This window comes from Cricetulus griseus, chromosome 5, assembly GCF_003668045.3.
Source record: "Cricetulus griseus strain 17A/GY chromosome 5, alternate assembly CriGri-PICRH-1.0, whole genome shotgun sequence".
Classification (NCBI taxonomy): Eukaryota; Metazoa; Chordata; class Mammalia; order Rodentia; family Cricetidae; genus Cricetulus; species Cricetulus griseus.
In genome coordinates this window covers 131,293,538-131,312,107 of record NC_048598.1, presented here as the reverse complement: position 1 = coordinate 131,312,107, position 18,570 = coordinate 131,293,538, and the positions used below count along the sequence as shown (strand labels likewise).

General features: G+C 40.3%; 1 protein-coding gene across 1 annotated transcript in view; it reads right to left on the bottom strand.

Annotated features, from left to right (window-relative positions):
• The window catches only part of Ccdc175 (coiled-coil domain containing 175), a 70,074-nt gene that overhangs the window by 14,772 nt on the left and 36,732 nt on the right, over positions 1-18,570 (bottom strand). The window contains exons 9-14 of the mRNA XM_027418663.2: positions 16,799-16,935; positions 14,202-14,312; positions 9,500-9,571; positions 8,367-8,502; positions 7,334-7,465; positions 1,306-1,444 (exon numbers count right to left, since the gene is read on the bottom strand). Coding sequence (XP_027274464.1) covers positions 1,306-1,444; positions 7,334-7,465; positions 8,367-8,502; positions 9,500-9,571; positions 14,202-14,312; positions 16,799-16,935 — 727 coding nt within the window. The remainder of the gene's footprint in view (positions 1-1,305; positions 1,445-7,333; positions 7,466-8,366; positions 8,503-9,499; positions 9,572-14,201; positions 14,313-16,798; positions 16,936-18,570) is intronic.

The following is an 18,570-nucleotide window of genomic DNA, read 5'->3' as shown; positions in this document are numbered from 1 at the left end:
CTCCAGACCCCTTAGCCATATTTTAAGAAAAATCCCTTTAGCTGTGTCTTCCACTTAGCTCACTTTTCTTAAATTATATGCTCATAAGGCTGTGATTATTTTTTAAGACATTTTCTACTTTGTACTAAGAGGAGGAGTGGAAAGACTGGGGAGAAGGAAGTATCTATGAACCCGGGTAAAAGCATCAAGTGGAAGCCTTCCTGACTTGATCAGATGAAAATCTGACAAGAAATAGAGTATCAGCTCAGAAGTGGCAGACAGACTGACTGTCAATGCTGTTAGCATTATATTTATATATTCCTGCGAGTTTAACGTCTTGGAAATAATCACTATTCATTTTTAAACATTTATTTGCTTTACAATTTAACTGATACAAGCTGTGTTAATCTATATCTTTATGACTATCTGCTAGCTGCTCACTCCCACTCCTACCCCAGAAGGTTGTTCTTTTCCTGTCCCCATCCTGGTCCTTTCTTTTACTCTGGGTTCTGGCCTTCTGATTCCCACAGTTCTTCCATCATCTGGAAGACATGGCATCAGGAAGTGGTAGCTGCTTAAAGACCTGTGGAGAGGTCCTGGATAATGGCTGGCCCTCCTCTCCCAGAATGAAGGAAAGGCTAGGACATTCTGGACTCTAGGTGCAGGGTTAGGCAACCACATCTAATTTTTGTGTCAGAAACAATTGTTTGTATTTGACCACACATGGTTTTATGCACACATTGTGCAATACGTTGTGCTGTGTGATGGAATGCAAAAGACACAAGCTTTACAGACATGGTTCATAGCTCTGAAAGCACCATCTGTGATAAGTCTTATTTATCTTTGCCTTAGGAACAGGTGGGTGGGGGCAGATATCAACACGGAGGAAGGAGGGAGAGAGAAGGGAGGGGAGGGAGGGAGGAGGAAGGGAAGAGGGAGGACGAACTGAGTGGGAGAAAGAACTTGGTGTGGAAAAGGGAATGGTAGATAAACAGGCTAGAAAGTGGAGTTAATGAGATAGGCAAATCAGATGCGCTTCTCCTTGGGTGTGTGATGGATTCTCACACCACCCATCCCCCGTTTTTGTTTTTGTTTTTGTTTTGGTTTTGGTTTTGGTTTTTCGAGATAGGGTTTCTCTGTGGCTTTGGAGCCTGTCCTAGAACTTTCTCTGTAGACCAGGCTGGTCTCGAACTCACAGAGATCCGCCTGCCTCTGCCTCCCGTGTGCTGGGACTAAAGGCATGTGCCACCAACACCCGGCTTTGGATTCTCACCCACTTTGTGCTGGGAGGGGGTTGAGAGGTAGTTACCAGTGCTTCATGCACACCTGAAATATCATTGATGAGGTCCTTGAGGTCCCTGTTATTTTCGGTGAACTGCTCTTCTGCTGTTTGAAGCTGTGGGAGGCTGTCCACTAGTTGCTCTTCTCTTTCTTTGTTCGTCTGTGTTTCCTTCTTAATCAGAACCTGTAAGAGAGTAAAGCTGATTGATCAAAGCAGTTTGGACACGTTACACAGCTTAGAGTTAAAGTTCTCCAAGGGGAAGAGTCCTGTCTTCCATAGGGCAGGGGTTGCTGAGAGAGGTACCTGGCACGCACTCTGTGTTTGATAAATAGGTGCTGCCTGTTCACTCACCCTGGAGAGCTACAAAGATGCTGTCAGTTAAGAGTCTCTGGCTGTCCCCATTCCTACTATCTACGCAACCAAAACACGCTTGAGAAAAACTGCCTTTGGTGTATCATGTTCTATACAAAGGGGCAACGAAATAGAACATGAGTGTTCCAAGAAATGTGAACAGTATAGAAACAACTGGAATATAAAGGAATAAATGGAAAAGGCACACTGAGGAAAAGCATGAAGATATCTGTTTGTTTAAATTGTCCTGGTTGGTTTTTGTCCACTTGACACTGGCTAGGATCACTTGGGAAGAGAGAAACTCAGTTGAAGACATGAGCCCACTTGATTGGCCTGTGGGGTATTTTCTTGAATGATGACTGGCGTGGGAGGGCTCAGCCTGCTAAGTGTTTATGTGCCAGGGTGGTGGTATCCCTGGGTAGGTGGCCTGTAGAAGAAAGCAGGCTGGGCAAGTCATGGGGAGCAAGCCAGTAAGCAGTGTCTCTGCAGGTTCTGCTTCAGTTCCCGCCTTCAGGTTCCTGCATCGAGTTCCTGCCTTGGCTTCCCTCAGTGGACTGTATATGACCTGGGATATGCAAGCCAAATAAACCTGTTCCTGGCCAGGTTGCTTTTGGTCAGTGTGTTTTCGAAGCAATAGATTCCTTCAATGACAGGAATTCTAAATTGTAGCTGGGGACTTGGCTCCCACATGGAGTATGCCTTCCCTTGCATGTACGTACATCTATAAACAGAAGTTGTGGATGTTACCTTTAGACAAAGGCCCTCAACAAAAATGGCCATTTCACCCTTTTTCCTGGCTGGCTGGAGATAAGGGTGGAAGCCATCACTTGAACCTTCATGTCAGCCTCATGCTGAAGTGGCAATGATGTCTATCAGCCCTGTGCTTACCACTGAGCTAGGAATGAGAAATCAAAGTCTGTCTTGCTTCCAGTGAAAGGGCACATAAACTGTCTTAGTCCCTGTTCTATTTCTATGAAGAGACACCATAACCTTGGCAACACTTACAAAGGAAAATATTTAATTGGGGCTGGCTTACAGGTTTAGAGGTTTAGTCAATTTATCATTATGGTGGGAAGCATGGCGGCATATAGGCAGACATGGTGCTGGAGAAGGAGCTGAGAGTTCTACATCTGAATCAGCAGGCAGAAGGAAGAAAGAGAGACACTGAGCATCTGAATCCTCAAAGGCCACCTGATGGGGAATGTACTTCTTTGTATGTTTATCTTATTGATTATTGAGTAAAATACTGTTTGACCAATGAGACAGCAAGTTAGATGGAACTAGGAGTTAAAGAGGATTCTGGGAAATGTAGTAGAGAAGTGGTGATCCAGGCAGGAAGTGACATAGCAAGGAGACTCATATTTAAAGGAGGAGAAACAGGAAGTGTCCTTTTCCCCTCCACTCTTCCTCCAGCGGAGAGATGTGATCCACCGGCAAGGAGGGATGCCAGTAAGGCACCCGATAAGATAAGTCTTATAAAATATATCTTTTTATGATAATTAAGACTGAGCTAGCAGATGAGGAATCCTAGTCATTGGCCAAGCAGCTTTGAACCTAAAACAAGTTTCTGTGTATTCATTTGGGCCTAACTCGGGCAGGCGGCTGGCGTAAAGCGCACACGTGGTGATGGGGCTCGGTGGCTTTTGGCGGAAAGATTTATCGTAACAGCTACCTCCAGTGACACACTTCCTCCAAGAAGGCCACACTCCCTGGTGATCACATATTCAGTTTATGAGCCCATGGGCCCATCCCTATTCAAACCACCACAGAAACACCGCCACACCAGGGCCAATTCACAAAACTTTACCCTTACCCCCTGATCTTTTTAAGGACTAGCTTGCCATGGAAGTCTGTATTTTCATTTGTTTGTTTGTTGGGGCTTTTTAGGAAGCATAATCTTGTTTAGCCCTGGCTACTTCAATCATGTGATCCTCCTGCCTCAAGTCTACTTTTTATTGATGAACTATACAGTAAAATTACTCTGGAATGCATCAACACTCTCTTGAGCACTTCTAAGTCCCGAGTTGCAGGAGATCACACCTGCAAGGGTGCTTGCCAAAAACACATTAAAAAAAAAAAAAACCTAGACACAGTAACTTTCATCAATGCAGAGATGGCCATTCATGTCTTCTTTGGATGCACTGGGCTGTAGTTCTAACTGACTTATGTTATAGAGATAATATGCCCACAAATCACACTTCAAAAAAGGAGGCTGTTTTTGTTTTGTTTTTTCTTCATATATACAACTGAGATGTCTGGGGCTGTGATGATATTTTGTTTATGCTTTAACAAATAAAGCTTGCCTGAAGATCAGAGTGCAGACCTAGCAACTAGTTAGCCATAGAGGTCAGGCAGTGGTGGCACACTCCTTAATCCCAGCACTTGGGAGGCAGAGGCAGGTGGATCTCTGTGAGTTCAAGGTCACCCTGGGCTACATGAGACTGATGCAGTCTAAAACAGAAACAGAGCCAGTCCGTGGTGGCTCACACCTTTAAACCCAGTATTTGGAAGTCACACACCTTTAATCCCAGAACTAAGGAGATGGAGACAGGAGTAATATGGCTGGGTGGAGAGAGGACTATAAGGCGGGAGGAGACAGGAGCTCATTGCATCCAGTCAAAGGATTCGTAGGGACAGGAATGCCCCTTTGGTCTGAGGATTCAGTAGAGGTAAGAACTAGTGGTTGGCTGCTCTGCTTCTTGGATCTTTCATCATTAACCCATATATCTGACTCTGGGTTTTTATTATTAAAACCAATTAGAATTTGTGATACATGGAACTCATATTTTTCTATGAAAAATCATATAGACAAGTTTCCCTTGGGAAGATGGTCATCGAAAGACAAGAGCCTCTGTCTTCCAAAGTGCTATCTTCTTACTAAAGCTCTTCTCCCCCCCCCCCCAATCACTTTGGTTCTTGATCGATGGAATCCATCAGGAGGCTGAAGACTGAACCTTGTGTGGTTACATAATGACTACTTTAGGATATCTTCTAGTTAGATGGTCAGATGCACACAAGTCCCCTAGGCCAATTTTAGAGTTTGCTGTGTAAGACCTTTACTTTTAGTTTTAATTTTATCCATGCTGTGTACTCGTTGAAGGAAGGGTTGTGGCCTAGCAGAGAAAACAAAGCCAGAGATGTGTCTTCAGTGGGGGACAATTCTCATAACTCACTAGACCCAAGGCACTTTAGTGATCTTGGACTCCACCACGATGACAAGGAAGATGTGAAAGGTGGATGCCCACATGGGTGGACATCATAGTCTTCTGTCCCTTGTGACCTCCATGTTCAAATATAGACCAACCTTACCAATCCTGTACACACCTTGCAGGTCATTTCTGGTTTCCCACAGAAAATTCCCATAGTACAGTTAGGTAAACCTTGCTATAAGCAATGATGCAGGATAATACTGTGGTTATTTCGACCCACCTTTTCAGGCTAATGGATTAAGAAACCCAGAAGTTTACCCAAGGTCGATTTTCAATATAGAAGAAAGAGAATGTTAGCTCTTTAGTATCATCCCTTTTCTCCATCTCTTTGACATAGCATCTTGCTCACAGCTTATGTGTTTTTCACCCGGATTATCATTAGATTGTTTTTGAAAGAAGTTGGGAAGGTAAATATGCATATGTTTTAACTACAATTTAAAGATATCATGATGAGGAAGCAGAAATAAATATCTCCAAGCTTTAACATTGTGCAGGTTGCCCCTGAGTAACACTAGTTATCATTCCACGAATAGTTATACCAAGTGTTAGGTTTGAATCAGCTTGTCATCCACAAACTTTGTGTCCAAGGCTTAGCTCCCCAGTGGGCAGTGCTTGTAACATGATAAATAAATTAACCCAGAGACAGTTATTAGGGTTCAAGCTGCAGATCAGGGAAGCAAAGCAGCCAAACTATCAGAGAGCTCTTACCTCTAACAGACTTGGGGTGTTCCTATTTTCAAAGTGGCTGGAGAATGAATGCCTGATACTGAGATGTTGCTCCTGTCTTGTATACCTTCCTAATGCTGTGATTAAAGGGGTGTGATTCAGGTACTGAGATCATCTTTGTGTGAGCTGTTTCTCTTTAGGACTGGATCAATCTTGTGTAGATCTGGGTGTCCTTGAACTCACAGAGATCTGTCTACCTCTTAATCCTGAGTCCTAGGATTAAAGGTGTGTACCACCACTTCCTTGCTTCTGGCTGCTGGGATTAAGGGTGTGTGCCATAGAAGCTATGGCTTGTGGCTGACTTTGCTTTCTGAATCCTCAGGCAAGCTTTAATGCATCATAAATAATATATCACCATAAGCGCTACTTGGGGGTGGGGGATGTAAACAAGTAGATGGGATTTAGCTGGAGGCAGCAGGAGATGGGGGAATGTGCTCTTCACTGTTGTTTTGCTCCTGGCCCTTTCCTTCCTCTCTTTCCTTTTGCTTTCTGACCATGAGGAAATAGCAACTTTGTTCTACACAGGCTCTTGCTGCCATGATGTTCTGTCCCATCACAAGTTCAGAACAGTTCAGCCAACCATGGACTTGAGCCTCTGAAACCACGAGTTAAAAAAAAAAAAAAAGTATTTCTTTCTTTTAAGTTGTTCTCCTATGCATTCGTCACAGCAATGGAAGGCTAATCAACATAACTGTGTTCCCCATAGTTCTGGGCATTTGAATCCTTGGTTCCCAGCATGTGGTGTGATTTGAGAGTTTCTTTTTTTTTTTTTTACAAGTGTGGCTTTGCTTTGGGAACTGTATCACTGGGGCAGGCTTTGAGATCTTAATATTTTACTCTACTTTCAGCCTGTTCTCAGCTTCCTGCTTTGGCTGCCATGCCTGCCACCAGAATGCACTCTCATCCCTCTGGAACTGTAAGCTACATAAATCTTTCTTCTATTAGTTACCAGGGTTATGGTATTCTATCATAGCAACAGAAAAATAAATAAAACAATATCTAACACACTGTGAATTAAAAGCAAGATAAGCATCAGTGAGGTGTGTAGAACCTTCACTAACAATTAGAAACAAGTACATTCCAGCTTGGATGAAAGTTACATGTGGCTTGGCAATCATAAATACCCCTCCTTCTCACCCAAATTGTGAAAATCCACTGATTTTGCTTCTACCCAGAACTTCAGCCTCTTCAGCTGTTCTTCCAGTGGTGGCCTCCAAGACACACGCCCTTATTTAAAATTATCACCTTGAAAAGGTGCCTGTGTGTGCGTGTGCGTGTGCGTGTGCGTGTGCGTGTGTGTAATTCGGTGCTTGCAGTCTACGACATCTGGAAGCCTGGATGTGTGTGATGTCTGTCATCTCCACTTTCTCTAGTGTTCATTTCTTCATTTACCCCTGATTGGCTTTTGGAAGTTTTTAAGGCATTCTGAGCTCTACTCCTCACTCAGTATTCTCCCCAGCGTCACCATGCCGCTCCCACCGGCTACCTACATCCCTCCACCCTCCCTCCCTAGCCATGCTCATTGCTTGCCACTTGGCAAAATTTGAAGTATGTGAGTGGTTTTTGTTTTGTTTTGTTTTAATGAAAAAAAATATGTATAAAAACACCCTATTTCTGTTTCCTTTTCAGAAAAAAGGGGAAAGATGCAGAATAGACTTGTGACCTTGCCTTTGTTCATACCAGAGGATTTATTTTACATTTAGTCAATCATGATCGCATGTAATATCATTTCCGTTTCTCTCACATAATAATCCAAAGTTATCCTGAGATGCAAAATAAAAATTACCTCATACTTGTTTAATTCTTGAATTAACTTTTTTTCTTGTTTGACAAATTCCTTTTCATCTTCTTCTAATTCCAATTTAAGTTGATCAATTTCCCCCACAAATTCATAGATCTCCTGTTCTCTGCTTTTTGTCTAAGCAGAGGAAAATGAGGTTTGTTATTTCTCTTGTCATGTTAGTTTTACATTTCTAAACTGCCTGATAAACTGTGGGATTTCTCAGCAAACACTGAGGAGGATGGCACTGCCTGTTTTCCTTTAGAAGTTTAGTCTTTCACAAAATGATAATAACTAAATAACACAAAGAATGAGAGGGTTGGGGGTGGTGCTTATACAAAGGGTAATTGTAGGAGTAATAAAGGATGCTTGGGGCGGGGCTTTGGTGGCAACCTCCTTTAATGTCAGCACTCAGGAGGCAGAGGCTGTGGGTCTTCGGGAGTTCGAGGCCAGCCTGGTCTACAGAGTGAGTTCCAGGACAGGCTCCAAAGCAATACAGAGAAACCCTTTCTCAACAAACAAACAAAAGCTTGGGAAGCTAGGATCTGCTTCCATGCCTCAAAGATACACCCTAGAGACCACTCCTAGGTAATGTGCTGGATCTCTCTTGGGCCAGCTTGTCACCAAACTGCTACATTTGCCACCAAGCTGCTATACTAGCCACCAAGGCTGATGATCTGAGTTTCATTTCTGGGACCCTATGGTAGAAGGAGGAAACCAATTTCTTGAAGCTATTCTCTGACCTCTACTTGAACATATGCAAATACATAAATATAATAAAATAAAAAAGGTTAAAACATCTCTAGTTGTAATCCAATCTTGTTTGTAATTCAAATATATAAAAAATAAAAAAATCTCTAGTTAGCATACACAAATGGACAGATTTTTAAAGAAAGAAAAATAATAAGTACACTAACCATAAAATCAGGAGAAAGGAAAACACCTTTTAATAAAATAAGGTTTGTTTAAATATTGAAGGGGTGTTACTGATTTCTCTGTTGGGGGCTACCATAATTCTAAACACTTTGAGTTTTCTTACCTCTTCAAGTAATTGAGCTCGCTTCGCTTCTGTCATCTCAATTTTATTTAAAATCCGTCTCAATGTGGCCCTTGCTTTAGTTAGCCAACGTATATGCCTTTTTTTCAAACAGGTTATTTTCCACTGAGTAACAACACTAGAGATCAGAACAAAACAGATTCAGCATTATATCGGCATAGCAGCTTATGTCAAATACAAAGCAAAACAAGTCCAACTACCATTTTACCATGCTGCCTGGGCCTTCCTTCAGTGAAGGGCTGCTAACTGAAAGGGAAAGCAGAATGCTGCTGGCTGCCTCAGCACCACTTGTGTTTGCCCCTTCTAAGTGAGGAGAGGTCCTGTGCCCATGACAACAGCATGAAAAACACACTGAGATGCTCTCCTCTTTCAGTTTGAGGATGGATGTGAGGAAGGCACCAAGGAAGGTGGAGAAAGGAGAGGCATGGCCAGAAATAGTAAAGGGGTTACCCAAAGCACCCAGAGTACTAACAAGTAACTTCAACCTTTTAGATTCTCAAACTTAAAAAAAAAAAAAAGCCAACTCCCCGACCCCCAGGGATAAACAAACAAACAAAAAAAGCTGTATCTTTGGAGAATGGTAAAAAACGTACAATTTCAGTTTTATAAGTTATAGTATTAATAACAACAATACTAATAAAATATCCCTAAGTGCTAGTGAGTGCTTACTAGGTACGTTTGCTCTCCATACTTTTGATGGATCATCTCTTTGACATTCACAACAAATTTGTAAGGAGGGGGCCATTATCAATGCCAACTCTATAGGAGTGGGGGCAAAGAGAACAGATTAACTGAGCCATGCTTAGAACTAATAAGACAGAGTGGTCCATGTGAAAGTCTGTGATCTTAATTACTGTCTTCTATATCACCCTTATTGTAAATTGACCCAGAAGTCTGGGTGGGCAGCAAATCTTGCACCAATACTGGCAATCTCACTCTTTGGTGATTTCCCTGGATTGAGATGGAAAACTCTGGTTATTTTCAGTGCAAAAACAAAACACAGCCTAACAAACATATCTAGATCTGAGTGACTTTATATACAATTTAATTTAGGACAGTAAATTAACGTTTACTACCGATCTCACACAAATACACATCACAACACATCACATTACCTTCTCTGAGATTCTCTTTCCAGATTATCATTCATGATTCTTATTTGATTACGATATACTTCCTTTGTTGCTCTAAAAAAATAAATATACATATTGGATTTTGGACTTATAGTTTGTCAAATACTTATGAAAGTCTTAAAATATTTATTAGAATGAGTATGGCTAATTGGAAAGTTTTAGTGGCCATCTTCCAAAAGGGCATTTGAACTGCTCCTGCAAGCCTTGGGTTGAATATCCAAGAATGGAGAGGAGAGTCTAGGAAAGCACTGAAGGCAAGTCTCTGGAGGCTTTGGTTAATAGGGAGGAATATGGATGGCCAGAATGGAGGCATGATCTTGCCAAAGGAAGGGCGTGATTATTTGCGAAGATACAGAAAAAAGCATGGAAAGCCAGAGTCCTGTCACAAAACTAGTTGGGAGGCTTGCTGCCTGGTGACTGTGAAGGGAGCACAACACTGTGTCTGGGAGGGGTCAAGATCAGCAAACTGTTGAACTCTGTGTCCTAGACAAAGTTCTAGCTTTGTATAATACAGAACACAGAAAAGCAAGACGAGTTTTTGAACTAAGACACACAGTCTTAAGTGTGTGAGATTTTCCTATGGTAGGCTGGAGAAAAATGCAAAGACTCCAGCACAGGTAGCACCCGCCTTTGGTTCTGCTCTCTTTCCTCTAACCACAGCTTCATACAGAAACAAACCAAGTGCCACTTAGGTGAAATGCTACTTTGTGTCTTTTCAAAGACAGAAATACTCATAAATGAAACATATACTTGAAATGTTGTTACATAAGATTTTTTAAAGGCCAGAAATGCAAATTAAAGGATTCAAAATGCAATTAAATCAACCAGAAACAACAACCACGCCTATGTTTCATACTCTATTTGAAATGATCTAATAGCCTATTTTAGATCTCTAAAGTTCTTTACAATTCTATCTCTCCTTACTGAGTTTGTTGGAATATATATATATATATATATATATATATATATATATATATTTCCACAAATGATCTGAGCCATTTTAAAGTAAGGTAACAATAACATGGAATACCAAAGTTCATAAAAAAAAACATTGAGCTACACATTTGATTCTGAGCTTCTTGGTGAGCAGAGCAAGAACCACACAATAACTCATCAAAAGGGTTGGGTGTGTGGTGGCACATTCCTTTAATCCCAGCACTCAATAGGCAGGGGCAGATGGATGTCTGTGTTTGAGGTCAGTCTGGTCTACATAGTAAGTTCAGGATAACCAGGACTACATAGTGAGAGCCTATCAAAAAAACTATAATTAATACATTTACATTATTAATTAGAAAAATAAAATCTGATTGAACCCATTTCAGTTTTCCTGCTCCTTCATAGGAAAAGTTCATAGCTTTCATTCTGAAGCTAACCCAAAAAACCTAGATGTTTAAGTGATTGCTTATATATACAGAGACAATCATGCAAAGAACCTATACTTCATGTCTATGCCGGCTAATTTTAAGTCAACTTGATACAAGCGAGAGTCATCTGAAAGGAGGGAACTAAAGTTGAGAAAATACCTCCATGAGATCAGGCTGTAGGCAAGTCTTTGGGGATTTTTCGTAATTGATGACCAATGTGCGAGGGCCCAGCCCATTTTGAGTGGGGCCACCCCTGGGCTGGTGGTCAGAGGTTCTATAAGAAAGCAGGCTGAGCAAGCCATAGAGAAGTCAGCCAGCAGCATTCCTCCATAGCCTCTGCATCAGCTCTGCCTCTAACTCCCTGCCTTATTTGAGGTCTTAAGCTGACTTCCTTAGCTGAGGAACAGGATGTGGAATTGCAAGCCAAATGAACCGTTTCCTTCCCAAGTTGCTTTGGTCACGGCATTTCATCACAGCAGTTGTAACCCTATCTAATACAATATCACACCCCAGCATTCTACTGCTATGTTCAGTTTTTGGCACCACCTGCCCTGGTTGTGTAAGGTGGCCTTGTTACTGCCCTATATTCAAATAATGTGCTCCTTTTTTTTTTCTTGTTTGCATTCATTCTCTTTTTTTCTCCTGTCTTAGTGCTGTGGCTGAGCACAATATTAAGTAAGCGTGCAAAGAATGAATACTTTTGATTCTTACTCGACTCTAGAGAAAATACTTACAGTTTTACCCCCAGTTAGTATACTATTGGGTTTAGGTTTACCATGGCCTTTTTTATCTGGCTTCTTTGGGTATTTTATTACAAAAGGAATTTAAAATTTGTCAAAAGACTTTTCTGTGTCTATTAGGATGATCACGTGATTTCCGTTCCTGAGTCTATCTGCACATCCTTGGAATGAAACAACTCAGACAACAAGTATAATCTTTTATATGTTCTGGAGCTTGATTTGCAAGTGTTTTGGTGAGAATTTTTGCATCTTGGCTCATAAGGAAAATTATTTTACAGCTCCTTCCTTCCATTGATGTGTTCTCATCTGGTTTGGGTATCAAGGTGATACTGGTTTTAAAGAACGAAATTGGCAGCATTTCTCCCCTTTCTGTTTCAGTGAGTCATTTGAATACTTTAGTTCTCTTTTGGATTTCTGGATGAATTCCCCAGTGGACCATCTGCTCCTGCCTGGGCTTTCCTTTTGGGGAAACAACTTTGCTACTGTTTCAATCATATTGCTCAATACAGATCTGTTTGAGTTGTTTGTATCCTCTTGATTTAATGTTGACAGGTCATATGTAGTATGAAAGGTCATTAGTAATTTGTCAGCTTGTTCATTTTCTAACTTGTTGGACAATATATTTTCAAACAACTCCATAATGCCTCTCTGAACTTGAGTAACATCAGTTGCGATGTCTCCCTTTCCTTCTCCCAATTTTGTTTCTCTCTTCTGCTAAGTTTTGCTAAGTGCTCGGTGCTTTAAATCTTTCCAGAGAACCAAATCTGTGTCACTGATCCTTCCTGCTGTTCTCCTAGTCGCCATTTCATTGATCTACACCATGATTGTCACTGTTTCCTTCCATTTACTAATATTAGGCTTGGCTCAGACCTGTTCTTTAACAGCTGTTGTGCATCACTAAGCAAACAGAACAGTTATAGAAGTATCACAATATCTGGTTTCAAATTTTGCTAAAGAGCCATAGTAACAAAACCAGTATGGTACTGGCAAAAACAAAAACAAACAAACAAACAAAACCCCCCAAACCAAAGTAGTTACATAGGTCAAGGAAGAACAGAGGACTCAGAAGTGCATAGCAGTTACAGGCATCTTCTTTTTGTCAAAGGCACCAAAAATAAGTATATTGGAGAAGAGAGAACCTTTTCAACATATGGTGTTCAGAAGACTTTCAACTTACCTTCTCCCACTTATGCAGCTATTGCTTAATAATAAATTCCTATTTAGACTACCTGGTTAAGATGGAGAAGGCATTTAAAAAAACAAACTTCTTACACAAATGCCCTGCTTAAAAAGCTGCAGTCTTTCACTGATGCAGGACCTTCTTCAGCTTGTACTTTTGCAGTTTACACTGTTTTGTTTACAAGCATACATGGTTCATTTGATATTTCATATGTGTTTGTCTTACTTGTCTCCCCACCAATAGTGCACAGATGTTCCTTTCTCTACACACCCTGCCTGCAATTTTATTGTGGCTTTCTTGGTAGTAGCCATTCTTACTGAGGTGAAGTGCAATCTGTGTGGTTTTTATTTACCTTTCCTTATAGGTAAGGTGAACAGTTTATCATGTATTAATTGACCACTTGTGTCTCTTCTTTGGAGACATTTGTTTAATTCATTTGAACATTCATTAAATGTTCTATTTGTTCTCTGGGTATATAACTTGTTGAGTTCTTTATATATTTTGGATAGTAATTCTTTGTCAGATGAATAGCTGGCAGAGATTTCTTCCGGTTTGGTGGGCTTTCTCTTCACTGTGGTCACTGTCTCCTTTGCTGCCCAGGAGCTTTATAACTTGATGCTTTATGACATCATAACCTGTCTAGAAGTTTTTGTTGTTAAGCCTGGGCTATTGGGGGCCTATTCAGAAAGTTGTTATTTATTCCTGTATCTTAAAATGTTTCCCCTTTTCTTGTAGCATTCACAAAGTCTTGGATCTTACTCAGTCTTTTATTTCTGCTTTGTTGGCTCCAGTGGTGCTGGGGATTGAAGCTAGAGCTTGAGTGTGCAGGCAATTGTCTTGAGTCATGTTCCTGTCTTTGCGAAGATAAAATTTTAAGTGGAAGATCATGTTCTAGAGTAATAAAATCCAATTTTAAATATGCTCCATAGATACACATCTCTTTATATTAACATGTGTGTAAAGTATGTGTGGCAAATAGTGATTATTTCTGTGGAAAGATGGAGAGATTAGGGTAACTCTTTTCCATAAATTACATATTTTCACCCTTAAAAATTAAAATTGGGAATAGGTGCTACTTTGTTGGGGAAAATGTAAATGACTTAGAGGGGCAGAAATAAGGATATTGGAGAAGAGTATTGAGATAATGGTCAGGCCCATGCTTGCCACAAGTCCTAGATCTGGTCCGTCCTTTGTCACCCAGCTTCTGGAGCACCAGTTGACCCCCTCAGTAAAGTATACATTGACCATGACCTTTCTTTCTGAACTGTGGAATACAGAAAGCTAATTATAAACTCGCTTGCCTGTAAGATACCACATGTCCACATAGACCTGTGGTTCCAGTTTAAAGAAATAAACACAAAGAGAGTAAAAGTTTAAAATGGTAAAGGCACAAAACATACTCAAGAAGATCCCGAAGGGTGTCATATCCTTCTTCCATATTTTTGATGTCAAGTTTTCTTTGTGCTAGGAAGGTTTCTTTCTGATTAATGAGTGTAATCTGCTTCTGATTTCTATGATAAAAAAGAAGTGACAGTCATTTTACTGAATGTTGAAATGATCATCCTGAGGAGCTGGAGGTTTGAATGCAGAGGCTTAGACACTATAGGCAAAAAGATAATCTTTATTTCCCAATGCAAAAAAAACTGTAAGCATAAGTTCTTTTTAAAGGAATTAAGGATTGAGAGATGGCTCAGTGGTTAAGAGCACTTGCTATTTCAGAGGACCAGCTAGGTTTGATTCCCAGCAGCCAGATGGCTGCTCACAACCATCCATAACTCCAATTCCCAGGGATCCAATGCCCTCTTCTGACCTCCCTGGGCACCAGGTACACGTGTAGTGCACAAGTATACATGCAACATGAAAGAAAGAAAGTAGATACATGAAAGAAAATAAGTAGATCTTTAAAAAATTTTTAAAGGAGTTGGGGAAGCTTAGATTATGAATAATTTACCAAATAAACCAAGAAAAACAGAAACAAATCTCTGTTCAAGCAGGGGATTAATATAAATTTACAAATGGAACTTGCACAAAATTCACAATTCTCAAGCCACCGAAAGGACACACTCTGCAATATAAACACAAGACAGCATGGGTGGTTGTCTAGCATTTCATCTTCCTCCAGTGGCTATGCATCTCTCAATACAGTTATAACTTCCATCAGGTTTTCCTCAAAAAGGAGAGGAACACAGTCAGATCACCTCTGAGGATGGGCTGAACATCTGAGTTGTAATGGGACCTTGGACAAGAAACCTTACCTGTGGATAAGTCTGCATTTCACCATCTCAAAAATGAGGGCTACAATACCTGTCTCACTGGTAGAATGGATTATCTCACTACTAAGTGGGCATGCAGACCAATGAGACTTCTTATGGCTGGTGTTTTCCGTCTGATATACAGCAGAGACAATGAAGCTCGAAAAAGTTTATGGTTTTGTTTAAATGGTCCAACTGTGACAACAACTTCTCTGGCAGAGAAAGCATCCCATGTAAGTGACACACCTTCAAAACCATCCTAATGTGATGCAGAAAGTAAAGTAACTTATGCTCTCTAGATTACATATTTCTATGTTTAAGAATCATGCAGAGACATAGGATTTGATAATGCTTTGGGTGCATATTGTCATGGGACCTTCGGGAAGTGATTTAGTGTGGATGAGGTCTTCAGGGCGGGGTCCTCATGATGAGATTAGGTCCTTTTAAGGAGAGAAATAAAACTCACTCTTTATGTAAGGAGAGAGAAAAGAGGAGGAGGGACACACACACACACACACACACACACACACACACACAGAGAGAGAGAGAGAGAGAGAGAGAGAGAGAGAGAGAGAGAGAGAGCACTATTTGTAAGTCAGGAAGAGGGTCTTCACTAGAACCTAAACATGTTCATATTGGCACTGCCATCCCAGGTTCCCAGCATTTACAGTTGAGAGAAAATAAATTTCTGTTAAGGCCAGCCAGTTGATGCCATTTCATTATGGAGAATGAGATGAAGACAAAAGGCCATGATGACAGTGAGTTTTTAGTGTTGTGGTCATTTGCCATCAGCACAATTTACTATTCTAGATGATGACTTAGAGAATTTATCTGGGGATGGTTTGCAGTAAGACGAGACATGATGATTGTAACAACTCTATAACTTAATTGCTAAAAGAATGAATATGAACTCAGCTTTACATAAGTGGGCCTGGGTGTATACAGCAATTATATTCCATGGGCCATAACTTCAGGTATATTAGTGGGCTTTTTCCTATATAATTTCATTTTTTCAAGATTCTACTCTGTAAATATTCATAAAAAAGGCATCAGTGAATATTGACCACCTACACAGCAATGGATGAAGTCCTAGGCATACAGGATGGAATAAGACAGAAGGCCTTTTTATGGTTTCTCTGTAGCCCAATAAGACCAGAGGTTTGATATCCAGTTGTTATGGGATGGTGTTGGGTCAAAGGGTTGGAGGCAGTCAAGGTGGGGGTGCAAAAACAGAAGAGAAGATGTTTTGGGAGGCAGGCCAAAGCAAGGTGCTGAATGGAGAGGAAGGAATATAGTGGGGAAACATTTGGGAGGTAGAGTTACCAAGCCTTGGTCACCAAATGGAGTTTAATAGGTAGTGAACAAGAAATGATTTCCTTCAGTACTTTCTGAAGTCACTGTAGGTAACCAAACTCCTGACCAAGAAAGGGAACACATGTGCTGAGTCAGTGTTTAATAAAGGTAGATAGTATAACTCACTGGAGAGTCTCACACAGTAATTATTGTTTTCCAAGTCTGATTTACAAGTATTAATAATGCATTTAAGTTTTATGGATTTGAGATGATCTAGATGAGAAAAGCATTTCTTAGCACTGTAGAGGCAGATTAGAAGTGTGCCTCTTGATGATTGAATTAAGAGTATCATGTCAACAGAGTTGAAAACTAAGATGAGTTTAGATGGGCACATCACCACTTGGACAGCAAGGCAGGCACCTGTAGCTGTGGCAAGCTGAGTAAACACATACTCATCATAGATCTTCTGTTTTTCCACAGACGCTTTATTTTCATCCTCCGCGACTATCTTATATTGGTTCACGAGTTCAAGTAGTCTCTCTCGGAGATCTCTGTTCTCTAATTGGGCTTTCTGTAGTTTTTCCACAACCTAGAAAAAAGGGAGAGAGAAAGAGATAGAATTAAAGGAATTTATTGGGGCTTCCTTTGGAGATAATGGTCTTGTGGTGAGCAGTGTCAATTGATAGTCCCTCATACACTGCAGATCATAACATAGCAGATCATGAACAAAGGGCAACTGACTTGATTCTACAGCAAATATGTGAATGTATGCTTTGAAGCTTTTTCTGGGAATTATGACAAATGTGCAGAAATGTTGTCAACATGGACATGAAATCATAGAATGATAATTCATGCTGAAAGGGAATATTATAAACAATCTTTGATCATGAAGCAACCATTTTGTGTCCCTTTCCAAGAATATAAGGTGCAGTAGGGCAAAGAAAACATCATCTCATAGAAGCCCTCACTTGATTCTCTGACCATTCTTGCTTCGTGGTAAGTAAAATGAACCTTCTGCATCCTCCAATCCCCCAGAATAGTATGAGCCTGATGAACCTGTTCCTTCAACCCAATACAGATTGGATATATTTGAAAAATAAGAAAGGCCAGAAGGTCCTAAAAAGCAAACTGTGAGTTTTCTATGTCCCAATCTGTAAGGTATTGTAAGGTATTGTAAATACTGTAGAAATACAGAATGTGGGAGAATAGACCTTAGTTATATGCACATTTATTTACTGTTCTGTATATGTATGGAATTTTATAATCAGCAGGCTAGGTTAGTAACATATTATCAGGTCAAAGAAATGTTTGCCACAAAAACTGTTCACATTAGCCAAGGTAAAGCAGCCAAGCCTAAGTGTCTCTCAATGGAATGATAATGACCATTAGCGTGCAAGCATGATAAAACACTATTCAGTCTTTAAGCAGGAGGAAATCCTGTTGTTTGTAAGAACATGAACTGGGACACTGTGTTAAGTAAAACAATCTAAGCATAGGCAGATAAATAATCGCATTTATATATGGAACATAAAAATTGTTGGATATATAGAAGCAGAAAGTAAAATTGTGGTAGCCAGGGGCCAATGGAGATAGACGTGGGGAATGTTGAAGTGGGAGATCTACCCCACATCCACTAAAAAATTTTTGCAGTAGCTCATGGAGTAATCAGTGTTGTTAAATTTGCTTCTAAAACTCATTGAAAGGATAAATTTTATACTTTTGCTGATTTGGAACGAGACAGAAAGAGAAGCTGCAAGAAGAGGGTACTGATGCGAAGGGTGGACTGTGGGACCCAGTGTTAGTATATGGGGGTAGGGAAGAGGGACCAAAGACATTTCTCCTTCAATGCCAGTAATAAGAAACATCTCAGGTATTTGTGTATACACATAAATGAATGGACCCTATGATATACACTGTTCTATAGTATAGCACTTGGCATTCAATAATGTATTGTGAGCAATACTATTACTCAGTTAATACTAAGTAATACCGATACCCACTCCCTAATTTTTACTACCCCAATGAATGTTACATTGAGTATCTCATGGCTAAATCTTTCTTTACATTCATGGTTACTTATTTATACAATTTCTTTTTACTTAAGTTTAGAAAATGTCTGGATTGAATTTCCATAAGAGTGAATTTGGGTGTAAAATTCTAAAAAAATTAAAAGAAAAGAAAACTTAGGAAAAATTCAAAAGACAAGGAAAACTAGATTTAAAAG